The sequence below is a fragment of the Parasteatoda tepidariorum genome, chromosome 4, assembly GCF_043381705.1.
Source record: "Parasteatoda tepidariorum isolate YZ-2023 chromosome 4, CAS_Ptep_4.0, whole genome shotgun sequence".
Classification (NCBI taxonomy): Eukaryota; Metazoa; Arthropoda; class Arachnida; order Araneae; family Theridiidae; genus Parasteatoda; species Parasteatoda tepidariorum.
This window is the reverse complement of record NC_092207.1, coordinates 31,836,744-31,859,819: the sequence shown is the minus strand read 5'-3', so window position 1 is coordinate 31,859,819 and position 23,076 is coordinate 31,836,744. Positions and strand designations below refer to the sequence as shown.

Sequence of the window (23,076 nt, the reverse complement as noted above, 5' to 3'; positions counted from 1 at the left end):
AAATGAAAAAACCCAATCAAGTAACGAAAAAATAGCATCTATATGACTAAATTGTTAAAAACTATTATTTTAACCAGCTCTATCATTTCCTAGATTTAATAGATCTCTTTTAAAAAAGAAAAAACTCCTTAACGTTTAAAAAAAAACTTATACTTTTAGCGTTTTTTCCAGCAATGAATTTATANAAAAAATAGCATCTATATGACTAAATTGTTAAAAACTATTATTTTAACCAGCTCTATCATTTCCTAGATTTAATAGATCTCTTTTAAAAAAGAAAAAACTCCTTAACGTTTAAGAAAAAACTTATACTTTTAGCGTTTTTTCCAGAAATGAATTTATAATAAAAATTTAAAAAAAACTAAATTATAGGCAATTTAGACCTTTATAATGAAAACTATTTATTTAGCTAAATTTAGCTAAATATTTATTTAAAAAAGAAGTAAAAACAATGCGATAAAACAAGTTTCTTTTAAAACCATTCTCAACGTTTATAACATGCGGGATAAGAGCATTTCTTTTTAGTTCAAATTTCAGCATTTTTATTTTCATTTCAACGAAAACTTTAAGAAAAGAATTTCATGTATTAATTAGAATTGAAATGACATGTTTTTAGGAGCAGAGAAAAACACACTTTGTCTTGCAAACGCAGCATTGAGCAACCTTGCAAACGCAATTTAGGCATTGAATAAATTTAAATTGGATAGGTACTTTATTTACGTTGCACTGGATCCATGCAATGGGCTATAAATCTTTTGAAATTCGATGATAAGTTGAAAAATTGATTTTAGTTATATATATGGAAAAGCAGACCAGAATGGAGAACCTGTTTCAAAACGTGTTTTAAGAATAATAAATATTTCATTAAAAGAGTTACAAATGTTTCTATGAACAAATGATAATTTTATATTTTTAAAAATAAAATGATATTTTTCTAATAACAACCAAAGATTATATTTTTTATTACAAAGAATTATTGTCTTGTTCTATGTTGATAAGGCAGAACGTGGTTGTACGGAAAATTGATTAAATGGAACACATAAAATGCAAATGTAAGAAAAATACATTTTTCTTTATATATATATGTAGTTTTAAGGGAAAAAGAGTTGGTATTAAGGGGTTTTACCACTCTGACTCAACTTACTTCCCAGTTCTGCAGTACGGGTATATGATATTATCTATATCTAAAAAGTGCCAGTGCATTTATTACTTATAGCCTTGTTTAAACTAGGTGAACATTTTCAAACAGCTTAACTTTAAAAGAAATCATAAATCTTTATTGCAAATATAAAAGTAAACTGAATGGGTTACCTTACCATTTCACTAAGAGAAAAGATTCAGATTAAATAAGTAAGGTCACGCCAGAAATATGGAAAGGAATATTTATTTATACAAAGCTAAAGACAACTAAAGGTACTTTAAGCATGAACTAACAGTAGTTGTAATATATAGGAATTATAAATCATATAAAAAAAACTCAGAAATTATAAATTACACATCGAAAATCACGCACACCAGCTCAAAAAAAATCTCGATTCGCAATCAATTTTCACTTTTGTGAATGTTTTATTATACCAATAACATGTGATACTTATTTTTTTACAGAAATCATTTATAAAAATATAAGTTACAATTCTAGATTGTGGCAACAACTAATGTTTTCTGACGGATTTGTTTTTTTGCTTGCTGTTTTTCTGTGCTTTTTGCCGGTCAGGGTAAGGGTTTATTTTGATTAATATAGAACTTAATTTCATTTATTAAGAAAATTAAATGTTTCTTAAATGTGTACATTATTTTATTTTCAACCGTTAAGTACATGTCTGGCGCTTTTTTCTATTAAATAAACACGAAATTGTGCACCATTTGATCTAGAGTTGACTATTAAGATTTATCAGTATAACTATGATTTCATTGTCAAGATTAGAGTTGAATGACAAAAAATTACTGTTTTTGAGAATATAATTAGTGTTTTTTCCACGTAACTGCCAAGAGTTATGAGATTTTGTTTACAACTAATGTGTGATATTTTTTCAGTTTTTCTTTATTTCTCAAACAATAAGTTAAAATCAAAAACAATTCTATAAAAACTAGTATTAAAATAAAGTGAAGAGATGTCCTCTTTCCTCCTTCCATCAACATATTTTGAAATCTTCTCATCTTACAGCAATGCAAAACAACATAAACTCAAAATTGAAATGCGGTGAACAAAACTTTTTAGGGGTTCAGATGCATGAAGGATTAACAGCTAGTTCTAAATAAACTAAGAATGAAAGATTCATTTCAAGGGTGATTGTATTATGGGGGTATCCCGTAATTCCAGGTTTTTCGTATATCCTTCCAGGTCGGTCTACATATTAGGAGCAGGGCATATGATTTTTTTGTCAATATCGTGGAATTCTGCGTTTCTCGACGGGATATTTCAGTATCGTGAACTGTTGCGCCAACTACAATTGCCGATGTGCAAATTAAATTTTAAACTTGTATTTTTTTAAAAAAAAAATAAGAAAAAACATGTAGATGTTTGCTTGAGGGTGGCTACGAGTTAACCTTTTGAGTTGGTCCGTTTCTGTAATTTTTTTTCTAGTTTCTCATTGGCCGCTGTCTAAAAGTTTCCAAGACTTAGCGATTATTCTGCCACAGATCACAATACCAAAATCTCCCTCATCTCAAGACCATTGAATCTTCGACTTTCGGTAATCAAAAACTTATGAATGGACAAAATGTTCATGTTTAAAAATTCATCTAAAATTCAACTTTTGAATCTTTTGCTAATTCCCATTAACAAAACACTACAACATATGATTTTATCTGCCAATGAATTGAATTCAATTTTACTTTACTGGTTTCACGGATTTTTGCCATTTTAAATATTTGGAATCCGCTAATATTGTGATTTTTATTCATGCGGTTTGAACATCTAACATCGATTTTCGTATTTACCTAATTTAATACAGGCGATTTGTATTTATGCTTTTTTAAAATTAATTTTGTTGTTCATATTTACACGTTTTTAAAATTCATCTGCCCAATTTGTATTCATGTGAATTTAACATCAAATGTTAAATTACTATTCACGTGTATGTAAGTCCGATAGCCTGATTCATAATCACACAATTTTAAAATCCAATACTGCAACTCATATTCACACATTTTTAGAAATTCAACATCTTGATTCTTATAAGAACTTAGATTTTTCTTAAATTAGTTATTATGAAGTTGTGGTATTCTTCATTGGTAGATAATTTAATTATAAATTTTATCTCAAAGACTATGTTAAATACAAAACATGTATGGTACAGTATAGAACCCGTTATCCGGAAATCAGATAACCGGAAAACCAAAAAACCGGAACAAAATTCGATAAATTTTCCCGCCATTATTTAAAAAAAAAATTTTTTTTCCTCATAAAATTTTAGGATTTTTCCTTCTTTTTTGAAAGATGTTAACCTTACCATCATTTTGGAAATAATCATTAACATATTACTTAATTGTTTTTTCTTCTTTTTAAGATTATTTCCAAATATTTTCTTTTTAGTTGGGTTTAACAATAAAAAAAACGGCTTTTTGTAGCGATTTAGAAAACCGAAAAAATCAGTTATCCGGAATAGCGAGGGTCCCGATCGTTCCGGATAATCTGTTCCCTACTGTATTTATTTAAATTGATATCTTGATATTGATTTTTAATTACATGCAATTTTCCAGGTTTTCCAATTTGTGTCATAATTACCCTTGTTTTAAGTAATTTAATTTTAATAATTATGGTATAAAATGTAAGTGTTGTATATCTTTTAATTCAGTACTTTTATCTAAGTGTTACTTTTTAATGAAAAATTAACACCTAGTAAATTTACTTTTTAATGAAAAAGTAAATTTGTGCTTTATTTCGTTAATATTATATACCAAAAAAGAATTCTTATACATTGCACTAATTTAAATGTCGTTAATGCTAACTATATATATACATTTCAGATAAATAAATATGAGAGGTGGTTCTCGTGGTGGTCGATCTGCTAGGGGTGGGCGCTCTGGCCCATATAAACCCAAAGTATTCATTCCTCGAGTCCCATTTGACATTTACGTGGTAAAATAATTTATTTTTGATAATTTAATATTTTTATAATTTTAGAAAATATGCCTTTGTGCACAATGATTTTTTTCATTATTTTAGTGTGAATCATTTTTCCCAAGAGTGAAACTTGCACCTGAAGATGCAGCTTTAACACAGGTAATATTTCCCAACCATAACTATGTATAATAATTCCTTTTTTTCACTAAAAAGTAGTTAAATTGTTTTTAAAAATATAATTCATTATTGTATTGGAATAAATTAATTGTATATAATCTATTATAATTATAGTATTGTATGATTATTGTAAATTTAGTACTTTTATAGTATAAGATATTTGAATGTTGATCATATAATCTGCATCATTTGTCTTAACTGTATTTTATTAAAAACTTTCTATTCATTATTAATTTTCACGCTTTTAGCAGATTGCTTATTAACTGACGTTTGATTAGCAGTATTAAAAATTTGTAGTGCTTAAATTTAAAATAAACAAATTGTTTATTTTTAAATTTCTGATAAATTGCTATCTAAAAACGGGTATAAAATTTTTCTGTAAAGATATTTTGGTACAAATTTCGATTCTTGCATTTGTAAAATGGTCTTATTTAACTATTTATAGCTTATTCCTATATCTGTTATCTTGTATTTTTTAATATTGTTCAATGAGAAATAAGTCTATATTAAGAAAATTTGATTTCAAATAGATTAGTCCAGGGCATGTCGTTTCAATTCTAAAGATGCCAATCAACCAATTTCTATGTATAATGATTCCTTTTTTTTTCTCACTAAAACATAGTTAACTTGTTATTAAAAATATAATGCATTATTGTATTTTGATAAATTAAATGTATATAATCTATTATAATTATAACAATGTATGGTTATTGTAAGTTTAGTACTTTTATTGTATAAGATATTTAAATGTTAAACATATACTAATCTGCATCATTTGTCTTAACAGTAATTTATCAAAACTTTCTAGTCATTAATTAATGTTTACGCTTTTAGCAAGTTGCCTATTATCTGATGTTTAATTAGCAATATTGGAAGTTAATAGTGCTTAAATTTAAAATAAACATATTGTTTATTTAGTGTATTGTATTGTATTGTTTGTTTACTAATTGCTATAAATTGTTTATTTAGCAATTGTTTATTTTGTGTATTGTTTAAATAGATTAGTTCAGGGCATACCATTTCAGCTCTAAAGATACCAACCAGATTAAAATTTTTGCTCACTAATATTCCCCGTGGCAGAAACACGGCGACACAGTGACATTGTCGCAGAAAGGGACTGAGTTCTTGCAGAAAGATTTTCTTATTTGGGAAACAAAATTTTTGGGTTTGGCAAAAACAAAAGTTCTCAAAAAAGATTCTGCAGAAACAGAAACTGTTTTACAAAAAAATAATTTCGACAGAAACAGAAAATTTCTGCAGAAGCAATAATGGTTCTGCAAAATTATTTTCTTACAGTACTGTTTTTAAATAATTGTTTTTCTAGCGTACCGTGGAAGGGGAAAGCACTCGTGATCCTCCGTTAATCTCCCTAGTCCGTGTCCAACACAAACAGTAACTGGATATAAAAGGGGAGAAATTTTTTCCCCTTTATTAAGCTATTTTTGGGACATTTGCCAACTTCGGCCTTTATCGCTAGCGCAGTANATCAAAACTTTCTAGTCATTAATTAATGTTTACGCTTTTAGCAAGTTGCCTATTATCTGATGTTTAATTAGCAATATTGGAAGTTAATAGTGCTTAAATTTAAAATAAACATATTGTTTATTTAGTGTATTGTATTGTATTGTTTGTTTACTAATTGCTATAAATTGTTTATTTAGCAATTGTTTATTTTGTGTATTGTTTAAATAGATTAGTTCAGGGCATACCATTTCAGCTCTAAAGATACCAACCAGGTTAAAATTTTTGCTCACTAATATTTTGTATTCAGAAAATTTTTTGACAATTTTTAAAATGTTAGCAGATGTAGTAAGAACCTAGTGGTGATCAAACCCATTAAAGAATTGGAAATTTAAAATTTAAACATGTTTATTTATTGCAATAATAATTATATTAAATCAAAATAAGTTTTTTTTTTTTTAAGATTCAACTTATTACTCTCTCTTAAATATCTGATTACTGCTAATGAGGGAATTTCCCTCACTGGGATAGATCTTGTAGGGATTACCCTTTTTAGATAAAGTGGAGAATGCAGATATTTTAAAAAAAAAAAGTAGTTAAAATTTATTACAAGCTTGTGTAAAAATCCAATGATAAAGCTTTTATTGTATTTTGCATATTTTAACACACTTAGTTTGCAGAAAAAAAGGGATTCATCTAAAAAATTGTTTAATTTATTTGTTTTGTTAAATATTAATCCTAGTTTGTCTTGTTCTTTTTAAATGAAAGATTAATAAATAGAAGTATAAAATAGTCATCAATGATTTTTAATGTGAACCTAACAATATTTTATTCCATACCAGATATTTCAAAATAGGTATTTATTGCAAAACTCTTCGATTGTTTCCCAGATTAAACTAACAATTATTATACATTTACCTAACATTATGCGAAAATGTAACTTGTTTGTTGCTGGGAACAAATAGAATGTGTAGTAATACAGCGAGAATTCAGAGAGGGTAAAGTTATATAACATTTGCTACTAAAATGTTGAAAGAATATGTATTTCTTTTGTATTTTTGATCACAATTCCTTATTAATAAATAGCGAAGTGACTGTTCTGTTGAAATTTTTTACACTGAGCGTTATTCAAATATAAAGTTAAGCTACAGTCGAGCCTTGATCTATTGTTTAGTATCTTTTATATTCCCATATGTACTGTCTTGTTTTTACAGTCCCAAATTCTTATGATGTTAATAATACCTGTCTAGATCACTTTTGAAGCTAACAGATTCCTACCTTTATCGTTCAGAAATTCTATCGGCTATTGGTTTTATTAAGTTTTGAAAAGGAAAATAGTAACTTGTGATACTGGTGATGAAGAAGAAAATTTGGAAAAATGAAAATCGAGTTTGATGACTATGCATCAGTTGATGAATTTGGTGTTATTTGCTCAAAAAATGATTGTACAAGTTAAAGAAATGCAAATAGACATTAATGAACATGGGGAAATTGAACCACTACCTGTGCCAAAATTTATCAAAGGCCCCAAAGCTTTTCAAACATTGAAGAAATTTTTGTATCCAAACAAACTTATAGAAAATTAGCGATCTTATAATTGTCGAAAATTGTTTGTTTGCACTGAGAAGAGAAAAGTGTTTACAGACCTAAGTTCCCATATATTTTTAAATAAATAAGTGTGTTTAAACCTCTTTCTTTTGCATTAAATACTTAATTTTTCAAACAAATTTTTTTATACTCATTTTATGTTTGTTAATTTTCTTGTCCATTACTTCTATATTACTTTTCATACTTTTTCAATTCATTATTTGGTATTTTATGTGTTCTATCAATCGTAATGATTGCTCCCTTGAGAAATTACAGATCGATTTTCTGTTGTATTACTTTAAGCTTTCATACTTTTATTTTATGCAGTTTCTTATCTTCATTGTATTGAACTTAAATCCGAGACAAATATAAAATGAACTTTTTCCTGGCATCCATGTAAAAGTTCAAGTTCACTGAATGCTTTTATATTGAAAGTTTTTTGAATGTGAAGTCGCACTAGAGTCTAAGCTCTTTAGTACGCCCCCCCCCCTATTGCGTCCCGAGTGACCCTTATCTTATGATGAGCCATGTGTAAAGTTCCGTTTGATATTAAGGTTATTTTAGGCTTAGTGGATCATTTGATCTTCAATCTGACCATTTATTCCAATAAAGTATGCAAAAATTTGTTTTATTTTTTAATCTAAATTAACCACTTCTTTTGTTTTGTTTATTAAGTGAGTTGTATTGTTACTAAATAAAAATATCTCATTTATAAAAATTATTACAGATTGTTTATGTATATCTAAGTTGTAAACTTTTTGTTTGTATTTAAAAAAAAATAAATTAAAAGTTGCAGCTTGGTTGATTTGTAAGGTTGTCTCATCTGTGCTTTAATTTTTTTTCCCTTTAAATCCTTTCTCTCTATCCCAAACTTTTAATTTTTTTTAATTTTTGCATGTTGTCATGAAATTTGCTTCTCAAGAATCAAGAGGATGAAGATAGTCTTAAAGTAATTATGCAGCAAAACTAGTTTAGTTTTGTCTTTTCATTTTAGTTTTTAAAAATGTTTATTAACTCTTTTTATTTGAATCTAATTTTTGACATGCTGTTATTTTTAGTTTGTTTTTCTTTCCTCAATCTAGTACAAATTAAATTTACTGTTGATTTTATGAAACTGTTTAATAACTGAGTTTATAGAGCAAATAGGATTCCAAATTATATAAAAAAAGCATGTTTTTATTTTGTAACTTTGTCTGATACTGTTATGTGTTTGTCTACTTTTTAAAGGGACCATGGAGCCAATAAAAGTATTTAACTTATTTTAATGTTTTGATGTAATCTCTTACATTACTAATTAATTGAGTTTTTCTGATTTTATACAAACTTCTGATTATTGGAAGCTAGTTCTAGAGTTCCTATATTTTACGGCAAACAGCTTCAAAATTGTCTAGTTTAGGGTTTCAAAAGAGTTGGTTTTCTTCAAACAGTTCAAGAGTTGCTTGTTTTCTTGCTTTTCATCAAAATCATGTTAGCTGTATTGAACAATTTTTTTCTTTTTATTGCCAGCCAAAAGACGTGTCAAGATGTCAATGTTGCCTAAATTATTATTCAACTGATTAAGTTGAAATATAAAAATAGAACTTAATGTTTATTTTGCGAAATTTAGTACTCTAAGTAGTTTAGAAAAAAAAACTTATATATTATTAAAACATTAATTGTTACTTAGAATATAATAACATAAATAATTTAGTAAAGTTCTAGCTGTAGCAATCAAAGCTTTGAAAAACTAATAATTATTGTAATTGTTTAGTTTGTCTTTATTGGAAATCTCAATCCTGAAAGCATTCAGGTTTAGCCAAGGATGAAAAAATTGGTTTTCTTCAGTTATGTGGTTGTTTACGTACTAAAAATACCTTGCCTAAGTCAAAAATAACCACAATAGTTTACACACAGGTATTCAAGAATATACTGAGTTTAATTTTTATGTGTTAAAGATTTTAAAGGATTACTTTTTATTTGAAATCCATGCTCGAAATAAAAAATAAAAAGCTTTGTTAAAAACAACAGATTTTACTATTTATGTTGCCATGTCTCTTTAATAAAGCTTTAATTTGATTTTTAAATTTTTCTTAATATTTAACTCTAGGCCATTTTAAAAAGGAACCAAGATCTTACTTCTACCGCCCAAGAACAAACTGCTGTTCTTAATCTTGTTACAAAGATTCAGACAGTTTTGGACAATCTTGCTCTTTCCCCCGGAACCTTTGATGCTTGTGTAAGTTTCGTTCATTGCTTAAAAAGTATTTTCGTTTTTTCTTTCTTGTACTTATTAGGACTCTAGCTGTCTATGATAATATTGGAAATCTCTTCTGATTCTTTGTTTTAATACTACTATCTTCAAAATCACATTTTATATTTAATATTAAATGAAAATGATCTTAACTTGGCATTACAAAGCTGTTTAAAAATAATTTAATTTCTATTTCTTAAAATATTTTTAGTCGATAGGTTTGTTAATTTACTTAAAAAAATATATTTGTCAACCTATAGTTAAGTTAAGTATGAGACATCACAATTTATTTTCTCACTTCAACAAATCTGAAGGGAAAAAAAAAAGAATCTATGAAATTAATTTTAATTTTTTTTTATTTTAACTTATTTTTCAGCAGTTAATGATGATACGTTCTATTCCATTTTCAATAAACTTAAATCATGTGTTTGGATAATTAATTACTGTAAATTAAGTTTTTATACAGTCAACATAGTTTGAGTTGTGTTATGATTTATTTTTAATATTATTTACAGGGGTCAGTCTAGGTTTTTCTCCGAGGTACCAATTTTGTGAAAATTGAAAATTATATTAAAAAATCAACACCAAAATATGATAAAAATATGGATTTATCGTTTCTTAAGGGATAAAAAAAGAAAGTATTTTGTGAAACTACCGTTTTTCTTAAGGTTGAATTTGTGAAGGTACCTCTAAACGGTAGTAAATTTGGCCTGGAATGACCCCTGATTTATATTATAATAATCTTTTTTAAAATTTTTCTAATTATGAACTAAAGTGCTGTATTTTAAGGTCTGTTGATCTAGTAATGATAAGTAATATATGAGTTGTAATGCAATAAGTTTTAAGAAGAAAACTTGCAATCATTGATATTACGTAGGATTAAATTTTATATTTTTCGCAATCTTCAGTTGCATTTAAATAGAGATATTGTTAGCTGATAAATTTGCTGTTCACAAAGTGGACTTAAATTTTATTATTCTTTTATAATTGATGAATCATTCTAGGTTATTAATTTTGTAAATAAATCAAAGCTTTATTTAATGAGAGAATTTTTTAAATTGTTATCAAAACTTTGGTGAAAACAACTAAAAAAAAAAAAACTAGTTTGCCAAAGCAAGTTTTTTTTTGCCAAAAGTTTTTTTTTTGTATATTTTATTGGTATTATTGTACATTTTCCTGAGATGATTAAAAAAAAAAGGTTTTAAAAATCGGAAAGTAGATAATAACGTTTGTGTGCAATTACATGATTTTTTTTTTTTTTTAAAGAAGAGAAGATATTTTTTATAAATTGATTTTTTAATAAATTAGCTTTAAACATTAGGAATAAAATGTGAACTTTTTGCATTAATTTATGTGAATTTTTTATATTAATTTAAATTTTATGAAACTTAAAATTTTTTATTTTTTTTAAATTTCAGAAGACTAATTCTTTCGAAATTTTAGTCATCCTGTCACACTAAATAGAAGCTAATAGTTCATCATGTAAAAATTATTTGGTTATCAAAACTAGTAAATTAGTAAACTATTTTTGAAATATTATGTTTCTACTTTGAGTACATTTCAAAAGCTAAAAAAAAAGTTATTATTTCTAATTGTTGCATATTGATTTTTAAAATTGATTACCAGTTTATCAATGTGTGTAAAATGATGTTTATTTTAGCAAATTGAAGAAGTTCGTCAAGTTGGTTCATTCAAAAAGGGCACAATGATGATTGGAAATCCAGTTGCTGATATTGTAACTATCTTAAAAACTCTTCCTACTGGTAAGTCAGTTTAAATATATATAGTGCAAACTTTTGTTTTTTATATTAAATGATAATTTTCTTAATTCTAATGAAAAAATTCTCATTCTGTTTAATGCGGTAAAAAAAAAAAAAGATTGCAATATTTAAATAATATTGTTCCATTATTTATTTACTATCAATTTTTATTTTTTAAATTATTTTAATTTGAGGGAGTTGAATGTTTTATGTGTGTGAACATTTGTTTGTTAAATTATGGATTTTTTTTTTTGAAATCGAATATTTAAATCATATATTATTATATTAGATTTTCTTTATAGTTCCAGTGATAGATATAGTTGAAAAAGGACATAAAAAATAAGAACAACTATAAGTTGATTCTTTGACACCAAAAGCAGATAGTTTAAAGTGCATCCATCTGTTGACCAATTTACGAAAGACAAATTTTATCATTAAAATGATATTGATACTAAATATTTGCATATTTAGTTTAAAGAGCACAGTAATAGCACACTCAAGCTACGATTAACAAGTTATTAAATTTATTTTAAATACAAATGTCTTCCTCCCTTATTAAGTTTAATATTAAAACACTTTTTTGCCACTGTAACACCGATCTCGATTTTTATTGAAATTTTCCCACTACCTCCTGTTTGCTGATTTCTCCCCCTCGTAAGTTGGACTGAAAAATGAAATAATTTGTTTCATCTTAATTTGTTTACAAGATGCAGATTTAATTTTCTAAAAAAAAAGAAGAAAAAAAAAGTCAAAATTCCCCCATTCTACCCTGCGATCAATTTGGCAGCAACTGATTTGAAGAAAATTTCTTTCTCTGCTTTGTGCTGTTCCACTTTCTCGCGATTACATCATGCCATTTGGTTTTCAGGCAGTTGTTGGTCTGGGCAGTTATTCAACGCTATGTATATTATCCATTTTAGGTGATATCACAAGATTTTTTAAATAATCTCTTGGGCTTTCATGTTAATTAGTATTGTTGTTTGAACTTGTCTATTATGAAGTTCAGCTTTTTATTTTTAAAAATAATCTAAATACTTTATAAAATAAAAGTGATAAATTTTAAATAAATTAATTTTGAATAACTTTTATCAGAATTAGGTGGCGATGAAAAAGTTGAAACTATTTACAAGATTCAATAATTTGCTTTCATAAAATTTCTTAATTTAGATTTTGGATTCATTCAATTTTATTTAAGTCTGCCGCTTGCTTAGATTCGATTGAACAGGGAGAAAAATAATCCCCTCCCCAATTTTCAGCTTCAAGGATGACTTGGTCATTCTAGCTCAGAAATGGCAGGGAAAGCAAGCAAATTTTTTCCATGTTTTCTGGAACAATGAATAAAAGGTTTTATGCTGTACAGCTAACTCTACACCTTAATTATTGAATGAAAAATAGCTGTATTTTCGCTTATTTTTTTAAACTTAATTATTATATCTAGTGGATATAATTATATCTAGTGGATATCTATATCTAGTGGAATATAGCAATGTATTTTTTTATATATATATTTAATCCTTCTGTTAACTGATAAGCATAGGTAATACCTTTCCCTCTCGTAAATCAAAGATCTCATACATCCATTCCTCTACTGAAGTTCACAGATGACTGGAATTTCCGCATTTACCTTAATTTATTTGAGTTCATAATGGTGGGAAAACCCAGAAAAAATTTTCCTAGTTTTTTGGATACTGGATAAAAGGTGCTGTACTGCATTTAAGAAAGATCTGCAACCTAACCCTGGAGAAGTTGACAGGTCTATTCTATTTTTTATTTCTTCTTTCTAAAGAGTAGTTTCGTATATAGTTTACACAACATATTTAATTCTCTTTAGAGATATTTTAAAAATTTTATTTATATGTAGGCTGCCATTACTTTAAACGCATGGCTTAACGAAAAACATTTTATGGTAGGTTTTTTAGAGAAATTCTTTATTTTAATGTTATTTATTTATTTTAGTGGAAGCTGTTCAAGGCTTAGGTTACAAGGTTTTAGATGAATTGAAGGCTTTAGATTCAGCAGAAAGTACGTTCAGTACTTCCTTTTTTTAGAATTATATATTATTAGCTATAATTTGGTTTTTATTCATTTGTGTTCCTTTATTTTGTGTATGTATACATTTTAAACTTATTTTTCCTACTGTTGTACGGATTGTTCTCAAATCATTAGTGTTGATGACATATCTACATGTTAATACTAAATAAAAAACAATTCTGATTAAAAAAAAAGGATAAAAAATTAGAAAACATTTTTATTGCTTAAAAATATCAGTAATTTTTCAGTTAAATTTTTGTAATTTATTTCATTATATTTGATTTGTGATGACCCACAAACAAAAATCATTTTTTTTTTTTTTGAATTAAGACTTTTTTATTTCAAAATATTTATTTATATTTAGATTGTCTAAATTTTCTTTCTGTAGTTTTAAAATTTGTTCTAAATATATTGTTGTATTAAAATGGGATTCAATTAACAATAAACACCAGTGTTTGAGAAATTCCAGTAGTTTTGAAATGACAGTGAGTTTTTTTTTTTTTTTTTTAAATACTAAACAAAAGCAAAAATAAGAAACAAAAGTAAAGTTTCATGCAATATGTTTTTATGATATAGCTGTAAAAAAATTTAAATTTTTTTACGAAAATAAATGATGGTTGTGATAATTAAACCAAATCTTGAGTATTAAGCAGTTTTAAAACTCAATTTTATTTTAATGTTGCTTTTTTTAAATTTGAATTTTGAACTTTATATGATATTTAAAGGAAATGAACCTGTGGTAACATTAAAAAAGAATAAATTCAGATAGCTTTTTGTTATAAAGTGATTTTTTAAAGGTAATAAATATTTCAATATTGAATATTTGAATATTTTAAATACATTAAATATTATTAATTATATTAAATATTTGAATATATTAAAATCAATTTATGAAAATAGGATGAATTATGAGATTTTATTTACTTCAGTTTTTTTTATGTGATTCTCAGAAAATCGACTCCAAATTTCTGTTTCTAAAGCCATAGTAAATTTTTAAAAGCTATAAATATTTTTTTTATCCATAAATGACTTAATAATTATCTGACATATGTAACCAAACTTTTGTAACCTTAGGTACGCAAGTTTGGTTACATATGTCGTGTGTGAAAGGTCTGTTGAAATTTAAATTTATCATGATTAGAGACATTAAATGATACAAATACATTTCTGTAAGTTTGAATTTTAATAGAAATTATTTTTTTAAAGTCACTATGAGTGTGATGTATGAAAAAGTTAAAGCTCATTTTAGTTTCTTGCTTACATTAAATTGGTGTAACTTATAACTTTCTTTTCAGTTTTATGTATTGCTATGATTGAAGGTGGCTTTGAGATAAGTTCAACTGAAGCCTCAGTGAAATGTCTGATCACAACTGTTCCCCAGAATCTAAGAAAACTTGATCCAGAATTGCATTGTAAGTCTACCTGCTTTCAGTTACTGAATTATTGTATTTTAGAAAAGTATGTTTAATTTTTGAGAATTGAAAATGCATTCAAATAAGTTTATTACGAACCTTAATTTTTAAAGATCCTAGATTTAGTAAGGACATTTTTAATTTATGGTTTATTTCGTGAAGAAAAGCTTATATCAAATCTTTGTGCAGTTTGGATATATCAAGAAACCTTTAATATACACTATGGATTTTTAACATACTTTTATTTTCTTCTAAAGAGTATAAAAATCACAAAATTTTCTTTTATCATTTATTATTTTGTCCTAAAAATAAAAAGAAATCTGAAAAAACCGTCACCATGGGGGAAAGAGACTGAAGGCCCTTTCAAAATATTACTTTTATATTTCTAAATTTTTCTTACTGTATTTTAGTTTTTTAATTTTTTTTGCTTAGCAGAAATTGTTTTGTTATGTGTTTGTATTAATTTTTAATTAAAATATTAATTTAAATAATTTCCTTTAAATATTTTTGATTTAATTAGAATAACAATTATGCTGTATTATTGCAATGGCCATCATTTTGAGTTTATTTGTTTTGTTAATTTAGTGGACCAAAAAATACTTCAACATCATCTAGCCGCCATCCGCCATGCACGTTGGTTTGAAGAGAATGCTCACCATTCCAGTATTAAAGTCTTGATCAGACTGTTCAAAGATCTGAGAAATCGCTTTGATGGTTTCCAACCTTTAAATCCATGGATTTTGGATCTCCTGGTAATGTATAAATTTTTACCTTATTTAAAGCTATATTAAGTTTTAAAAACATAGCTTCAATGTTTCTTGGTAGTTAGAATACATTTTTTTGACCTATTTAATATTAAAAAACCAGATGAAACTTTTTTGTTATTTTATAATATGCTAATCTATTATCTTCATTAATGTATGCTTAAAGTTTTTTCAACTTGTATTAGCTAATTGCATGCAGGTCATCCAAAAAATTGTTTTAAACATATTCAGATTTTCTGCGCTCATACAAAAGTTTTAAAAGTGATAGCAAAACTGATTGTCAGTCTTTTCTTCAAAGAAAGAACTCATTTGTTTTTATCTCAAATATAAATGATTTAGTAGATTTGTATTTAGCGCTACAATTTTAAAATTGAAGTTGTAGCTATAGTTGTCATATAATGAAGTTATAGTTGTCATATAGTGAAGTTATAGATAAGTTTACTCAGGCATTGCAGTGTTTTCATTACAGAAAAAAAGTGGGTGAGAATTTCTCACCCTTTCTCAAAAACTGGGTGAGATTTCAAAAAGTTAGGTGAGATTTCTAAAAATGAAAAAAACACGAATAGACTTGGAAAAGAAATATTTCATTTTTAACATCTAATGTTTAAAGCATTGAATATTTTTGCTGCATTATCACATTGAAAATGTTCTATATCTACTTTTTCATCAGCTATTCTCATTAGGTTGCTCAAATGCTTATCAGTCAATCTGTTAGTATATTTTGTCTTAATTCGGTTTTGGGTGCAACACATACTGGACTATTTGGAACCACTAAGTAAATTTGTAGCATTGTGCACACACTTTCCTATCCTCTTCATCTGCCAGCATAGGTTTTTCAATTATTTCTGCTATAGAATAGTGAAGTTATTTTCATGTCAGGGTTTAAGCTGAGTCTAAAAATTCATTAGCAAAAAAGCTAAAATCTGAAAAAAAGTTTTAGCAAAATGCTAAAATGCCATTAGGCTTATAAAATTACTTTATATCAAACAAGTACTGTAAGTTATCTGACAAAGAATAGCTTAATGTACAAGAATATCAAAAAGAATACCTAAAAAAAAAAAAAACACATTTATTATTTATCAAAACATTTTGGTTTATAATTAACAATCTTCCTTTCTTTCATGTTTGCCCATTTTACAAATGCTTCTTGAAAGTTAAATGCACTTTCAGGGCCCTAAATATTAATCATTAACAAATATATATATCATATATTCTAGCCATTTTTGTTGATCGCTATGCTTCATCTCGTTTGATCACGTTTTTTTCGTGAACGCTAGCGTCATGGTTCTTCTTGCGAAAGATATTTAGATTTTTTCTCCTTGTTTGATCAAGTTTTTTTCATGGATGTTAGCGTTATGGTTTTTCACGGAAGCTTTTTTTTAATGGAATTTAGTAAAATCCTTTAGCAAAAATGCGAAAATGCTTTGTTGAATTTTAGCATTTTGGAGGGGTCTTTTCGCATTTTGCGAAAAAAGCTACCGTAGCGGAAACCCTGTTTCATGTTCTTACTTTATGCTAGTATTTGATCCATATCCATTGAATATCCGTATTTGTTTCGTTTTGACCGTTCCTACCCACATTTGTTTCATTTTCATTTGTCCGTTACGGACTAGAAAATGTTGCCTTAACAAGGTATTTGTCCATCTTACATTCAAGCTCTAAAAATTTAAGCGTCTTACATGAAGAAACCTTACCTACGGTTAACACGTGGTTGAAGAGAAATGTGTTCTGAAAGGGTTTTGAGGGTGCATTGTGTTCAGCTGTTCGCAATGGTTCTGAACAATACTGATAAATAGGAAAGCTTGATAACAAGGACCGATGTTGAAAATAAGGAAAGATCAAGGAAGAAAAGTGAAACGGATTTCATTTAAAATAGCGGAAGACGAAATTTTTTCCAAAATTGGCGAGATTAGCTCATTTTGAAATTCATTAATAGAGTGCGAGAACTTCTCGCGTTAATCATTTTTTAATGCGAGAAAAGAAAAAAATATGCGAGATTCTCGCGTTCTCGTGCTGTAGTGAAAACACTGCATTGATAGAATCTTGTAAAAGATTTTTATTTATAACATAAGAATTGAATTTTTTAAAAATTGTTGCCTACTTTCAGTGAGGTAATATTCACAAAAAATATTTAAATATTTTTCTCATAAATGTTTCTATTGTGTGTGGTTATAGAAAATCTTATAATTTTATTTTGTAGGCACATTACGCAATCAATCATCATCCCAGTCGTCAACCTTTAGGACTTAATATTGCTTACAAGTAAATAAACTTATATATTGTATTTGTTCATGAAGAAGCCTGTGTTTTGGTACATTTATTGAGAATATATTATATGGTATTGTGCGAATTAAAAAAATCGCACATCGCAATTTCGTTTAAAAATTATACATTATAATTCATTTTCATGATTTTAAAATTTCTCAGCACGATTTATTACATAAATAATATGTTATATTTAATATGTGAATGTAAAATATTTTAAATAATGAAATTTTTGCATAAATAAATTTTTAGTAATGCTGGTTTTGGTTGAAAATTAAAAAAAAAAATTTTTTTTTTTAAGTAGATATTTGTTTCTGTGTAAGACTTGATTATNTTTTTTTTTAATTTAAGGTGTATTTCAGTCTGAATTCATGTGATAAATTAAAATAAGGCTTAAAATATTTATATTTAACATTATTTTCATATTTATTCTATATTTATTCTCTTTTTCACCATATGTTTTTTTTTATGGAATCTTATATTCATATAATATATTTAATAATTTTTTTCTAATAAATCGATGACAAATTTTAAGTTGTTACTAAAATTCTATGCATGAAGACCTTTGGAAATATCAGATATGTCTTGAAAATAGTTAAAATTTAAATATAAGTACTTTCATGGAGGCAACAGCAAGACAATGAAAAGATTTGGTTAAAATATTGCTTAAAAGTAAGTGTTATGACTGAAAGAGGGATGAAGAATTTGAATATTTGAAAATAATTGTGTTGAGCTTTCGGCTTGGTTATGATTTAAGTTTACAGATTGTACGACATGATAAGGAAAAGTGTTAAGCTGGTCACCCAAGACATACATTAGCAGCCAATACATTTCTAATTTGTATTGATTGTTTAAAAAACACATAGGATATCAATTAATGCTTTTACTGTTTCAATTATTAGACAAATTTGTACAAAAATGTACCTGCTAAGCACAATGTTTTAATTCAACTGTATGTGAGAAAATGTATTGTGCTCCCAACTGTGTTTGGGCTTGACAGTTAAAAGATTTAAGATTTCATTTTGCATTTTATGTCCAAAATAAAACTTTTTATGTTTAAAAGTTTTCTTTAAATGTCCAAAGAAAAATTTAAAATCTTTGATTTTATCAAATTGTCAATAAGTTAAAATCTTCTTTTATTGTAGAGGAATAGCTTCTTATGTACAGAATTTTTTTTTATTTTTTTATTATATTGGTCTCTTTAAATTTTCTTCAAAGATTCAAATTTTAACATGATGTACTTTTCAGGAGATGTTTGCAGTTGCTAGCTGGTGGATTATTTCTTCCTGGTTCTGCTGGAATTCCTGATCCATGTGAAGGTGGAACTGTTCGAGTTCATACGTCAATGTCTTTAGAGCAACAGGTAATAACAAATTGCATGGGTGGACCAAAGTAAATTTTTTAAAACTTAACAAACACATGGTTTTTTAAAATGAAATTAATCAAAAAACAATTTAAAAGCTTTATTTTTGTAGTTGTATTCAAAGGCTGCAGTTTTTTCTTTATTATAGTATATATTTAATTTTTTTTTTTAGGATCTTGTATGTCTTACTGCTCAAACTCTCCTGCGTGTTATTGCACATGGTGGATTCAAGCAAATATTAGGATTAGAAATTCTTCCTAGTAAGTTAATTCAAAAATAGCATTGGACATGCATGTAATATGTATTCTTAAATTAACCTTTTCTGGTGCTGTGTGTCCAGTCTAACAATACTAATTCCAAAATATTACAGACCACTTAAAATGTAAAACTGTTCGCTTCATTTTTTTTTTATTTTTAGAAATCACTATTATTTAAACTGTGAAGAGTTAAAGTTTGTCTCTTTATTGAAGTCATAATGTCTTATTGCAGTTTTTAATGTGTTGCCATTTTCAACCGAAATTTGCTATTCGGGAAAGGGTTAATGTATAATTTTTTCATATTACTATCTTGTCTACCCAGATTTTCACTTAGCATTTATTTATTTTTACTGTTTGATTATTAAGAATAAGGTTTTTGTGTTTTTCACATTTGTTTTGAATCACTCCCAATTACAGTCGAACTTTGATCCACCGTTCCAGTATTTTCCCATATATATCGCTTTATATTAACATAACTGACGCAAATGCTATTTTTATAATGTTAATAACACTTTCTTAGATCATTTTCGAAACTTACGTATTAGTGTGTCTATCATTCAGATACTCTCCCGACATTTAAAAAAAATTGAAAGTCCTTTCATTTTGCGAAGATAAACTGTAACTCATGCTGCATACAATTGAGAAAATGAGGATTTGTTATAGTTTGTGGAAAATGCCATAAACAGCATGTGAGTCACTTCTGCATTGAAAAAAGAATGAATTATAACAGAAAATATGAATCAGAATTGAAAAAAAAATTTGAAACTCACAGTTCTTTAAAGAATTGGTTATAGAAGCTGAAGAAGTAGAAGGTGATATTAAAGAAGATAGTAAAATAAGACCACAACCCATGCCAATCTTTGCTGGAGGCCTCTGAGTCTTTGAAACAATGAGGTACTTTCTTTAATCACGCAAACAAAATAAACATTAAATCTGTTATAAATGCCAAAAAATTTTTGTTTGTTCTGAGAAGAAAAGAGTGTGTAAAATCAAACTTTGCAAAGATTTTAAATACAGTAGAGAACCGATTATCCGGAACGATTGGGACTATTGCTATTCCGGATAACTGATTTTTCCGGTTTTCTGAATCGCAACAAAAAGCCATTTTTTTAGTGTTAAACCCAACAAAAAAAAAATTTTTTTGGAAATAATCTTAAAAATAAGAAAAAACAATGAGGTAATGCACTAATGATTATTTCTGAAATGATGGTAAGGTAAACATCTTTCAAAAAAGAAAGAAAAATCCTAAAATCTTATGAGGAAAAAATTTTTTTTTTTAAAAATTGCGGGAAAATTTATCGAATTTCGTTCCGGTTTTTTGGTTTTCCGGTTTTCTGATTTCCGGATAATGGGTTCTGTACTGTATATGTGTTTATTCACCTTTCTTTTGCATCGTAAATATTTATTTATTAAGTACAAAAATTTTTCAGTCCATTATTTCTTCACTGGTTTTCACTCATTTTCAAGTTATTATTTGGTATTTTATGTTGACCTGTATTTGTCTTTTCCCCATATCTATCGTATGCAATCAATGGTCCTGGTCCCTTGAGAAACAAACTATGGAGGTTCTACTGTACTTGTTCTTATTATAAATTTTTCCTTGCTTAAGATAAGCTATGAATGCTTTTAAAAAAATTCAGATGAAAAAAATATTCCGAATAATGTAAACAAATTTTTTAATATTTTCTTAGTCAACATATATATTTGTATCACCTAACTTAATCCAATTTGAAGTGGCAAAATAATTATTTGATCTTTCTCTCTTAATTTTTTTTCTATTTAAACTTCATATATTTTAAATGAGTAGTATTTTTATTAATTTGAAATAATGATTGATATTTTCAGAAAACCATTGAGCTTGCCTAAAAAATGTTAAGAAATTTTGATATGTTTTTTTCTGTTTCAATTTTTTACATAATTTTTAATTTGATTTTGAGTTTGTTAAAATGAGATATATTTTTTTGTATATTTCCCCATTTTTAAACATTTTTAAGCAGTTTAATGCTTTCAACTCATTTCAGAAATGAAAATTTCAAATTAAATTCTTCAGTTCCTATTGCAATCTTAATTGTCAAGCAAATTTTTTCCAAAAATGTTAGCTGATGGTAATTATATAAAATTTATAAATAAAAAAGAATTTTCTATTTCTCTTCTGTCTACCTTCACTTTGATATGCCAGTTTTTTAAAAATTTATTTTGATTTAACATTTTTATTAAATATTTTATTTATTGTTTATTCATTTCCATAAAAAACAATAATAAACTTTGTTTTTTTTCACCACCATTTTTCATATATTTTCGGTTTATTCTTGAAAATATGTTAATAGCAAAAACTAAGAAATCTAGCACTTAAATATCCAGAATTGTATGTAATAGAATATGTGAATTAAAATATGTATATTAGAATATGCGTGTTATACATCTTTCATGATTAGAATTATTATTAGTTACACATGGTACCTTTAAGAAAAATAATTTTGTTATGATTTAAAGGAAAATTTTTTATATCTAAGATAGTAGCATTTAAAGCTCAAAATTAAAGTTTTTGATTTGAGATAAGGCAGATTAGATTGAGAATTGGGAGTATCAGTGAATTTTTTTTAAAAAATTCTAATTTTTGTTTAGGGTATCTTCTGAGAATATTACAGAATATTAATTGAAATTTTTAAATTACCTAATTTCCATATATTTATCGAATATTCAATGTTCAAATTTAAAAAGTTGTTCAAAATCATTTTTTAAAATTTTAGATCTTGCAATCGAGATGAGCGTTTGGGATGGAGTTGTGGTTTCTCCATTGAGTAAAGCTTATGAGAAACCGGTTGACAAGAAAGATGACGAAAATTCTGAAGATATGGATCAAGAACAAGATGACACTATGGAAACTCAAGACTAATGATTTTAATGATGACTAAAATGCACGTTCATTGTATCTTATATTGGTCTTTGTATATATCTCATCATGTAATCCTTTTTTTAAAAAGCTGTCTATCCAGTTTCTTAAAATAAATAATATTATGCTAGATTCACAAATATTCCTCAGTTCTTTGTGTGATTAGTTTTTTCTTACTAATATGGAAATGTGGAGTCATGACAAATGCGCTATGCTCAATATGGAGTGAAGCAGTGTAAGAAAAGGAATAAATAATGTGAAATGACTGTGTAAAATTCAATAAGGACAGCTTTAAATATTTTAACAGTTGCTTTGATAGATTTTTAAAATTTCCTATTTCAATGTTATGGAAGCTTTTTCTATAATAAGAAAGTTGACAGGAATAATACAGCTACGACAAAGTGTCTCAACGTACTTGAGACAAAATTTCATGTTTTTTATACTTTTCTGAGAGATTTCGCGTCAAATGTCGAAACTGACTTAAAAAACGAAACTAGCTAAACTGGAAAATCTACACAGTGCGCTCCATTGTGTGGAATGCGTTGTGTGCGGATTGACCTTTTTTTCTTTTTACTTTTCTGTTTTGTATACCTCTTCACCTGTCTTATTTTTCGTCCAAGGCAGAGGTGATTGTGCCAGTATCAAAAATTCAGTAATTTCTCCAGATATAAGTTTTTCTCTCTTTTTAAATTTTAAGAAAAACAAAAGTTTCTGCTTAGAAGAAAGATCCTTTTTTTTTAACTACGGAACATTTTCATTCGCTGCATAGAAGAGCCTTATTGGTGGAATTTCTCGCTAATACCCTAAATT

General features: G+C 26.7%; 1 protein-coding gene across 4 annotated transcripts; it reads left to right on the top strand.

Annotated features, from left to right (window-relative positions):
* Positions 1–1,635: 1,635 nt before the first annotated feature.
* Positions 1,636–22,406, top strand: LOC107443406 (interleukin enhancer-binding factor 2 homolog). 4 transcript variants are annotated; one of them, XM_016057257.3, is made up of 13 exons: positions 1,636–1,715; positions 3,970–4,081; positions 4,169–4,225; positions 8,214–8,240; positions 9,378–9,506; positions 11,182–11,284; positions 13,238–13,303; positions 14,608–14,724; positions 15,310–15,476; positions 17,689–17,750; positions 19,002–19,116; positions 19,289–19,376; positions 22,124–22,406. In XM_016057257.3, the coding sequence occupies exons 2-13, from the start codon at positions 3,980–3,982 to the stop codon at positions 22,267–22,269; spliced, it is 1,179 nt and encodes a 392-aa protein (XP_015912743.1). In that variant the 5' UTR covers positions 1,636–1,715; positions 3,970–3,979; the 3' UTR covers positions 22,270–22,406. The 4 variants fall into 4 exon arrangements, with proteins under 4 accessions (XP_015912743.1, XP_015912744.1, XP_071035717.1 ...); XM_071179616.1 differs by having other exon boundaries at positions 1,697–2,017; XM_071179615.1 differs by lacking the exon at positions 1,636–1,715 and adding an exon at positions 2,596–2,693.
* The last annotated feature ends 670 nt before the right edge of the window (positions 22,407–23,076 follow it).

Excerpts from the sequence above, each read along its gene's own strand:
- LOC107443406 (XM_016057257.3), top strand. The coding sequence starts at position 3,980 with ATGAGAGGTGGTTCTCGTGGTGGTCGATCTGCTAGGGGTGGGCGCTCT. Across the intron at positions 4,226-8,213 it reads AAGATGCAGCTTTAACACAG|AATCAAGAGGATGAAGATAG; the intron begins GTAATATTTCCC and ends TTGCTTCTCAAG. Across the intron at positions 13,304-14,607 it reads GGCTTTAGATTCAGCAGAAA|TTTTATGTATTGCTATGATT; the intron begins GTACGTTCAGTA and ends CTTTCTTTTCAG.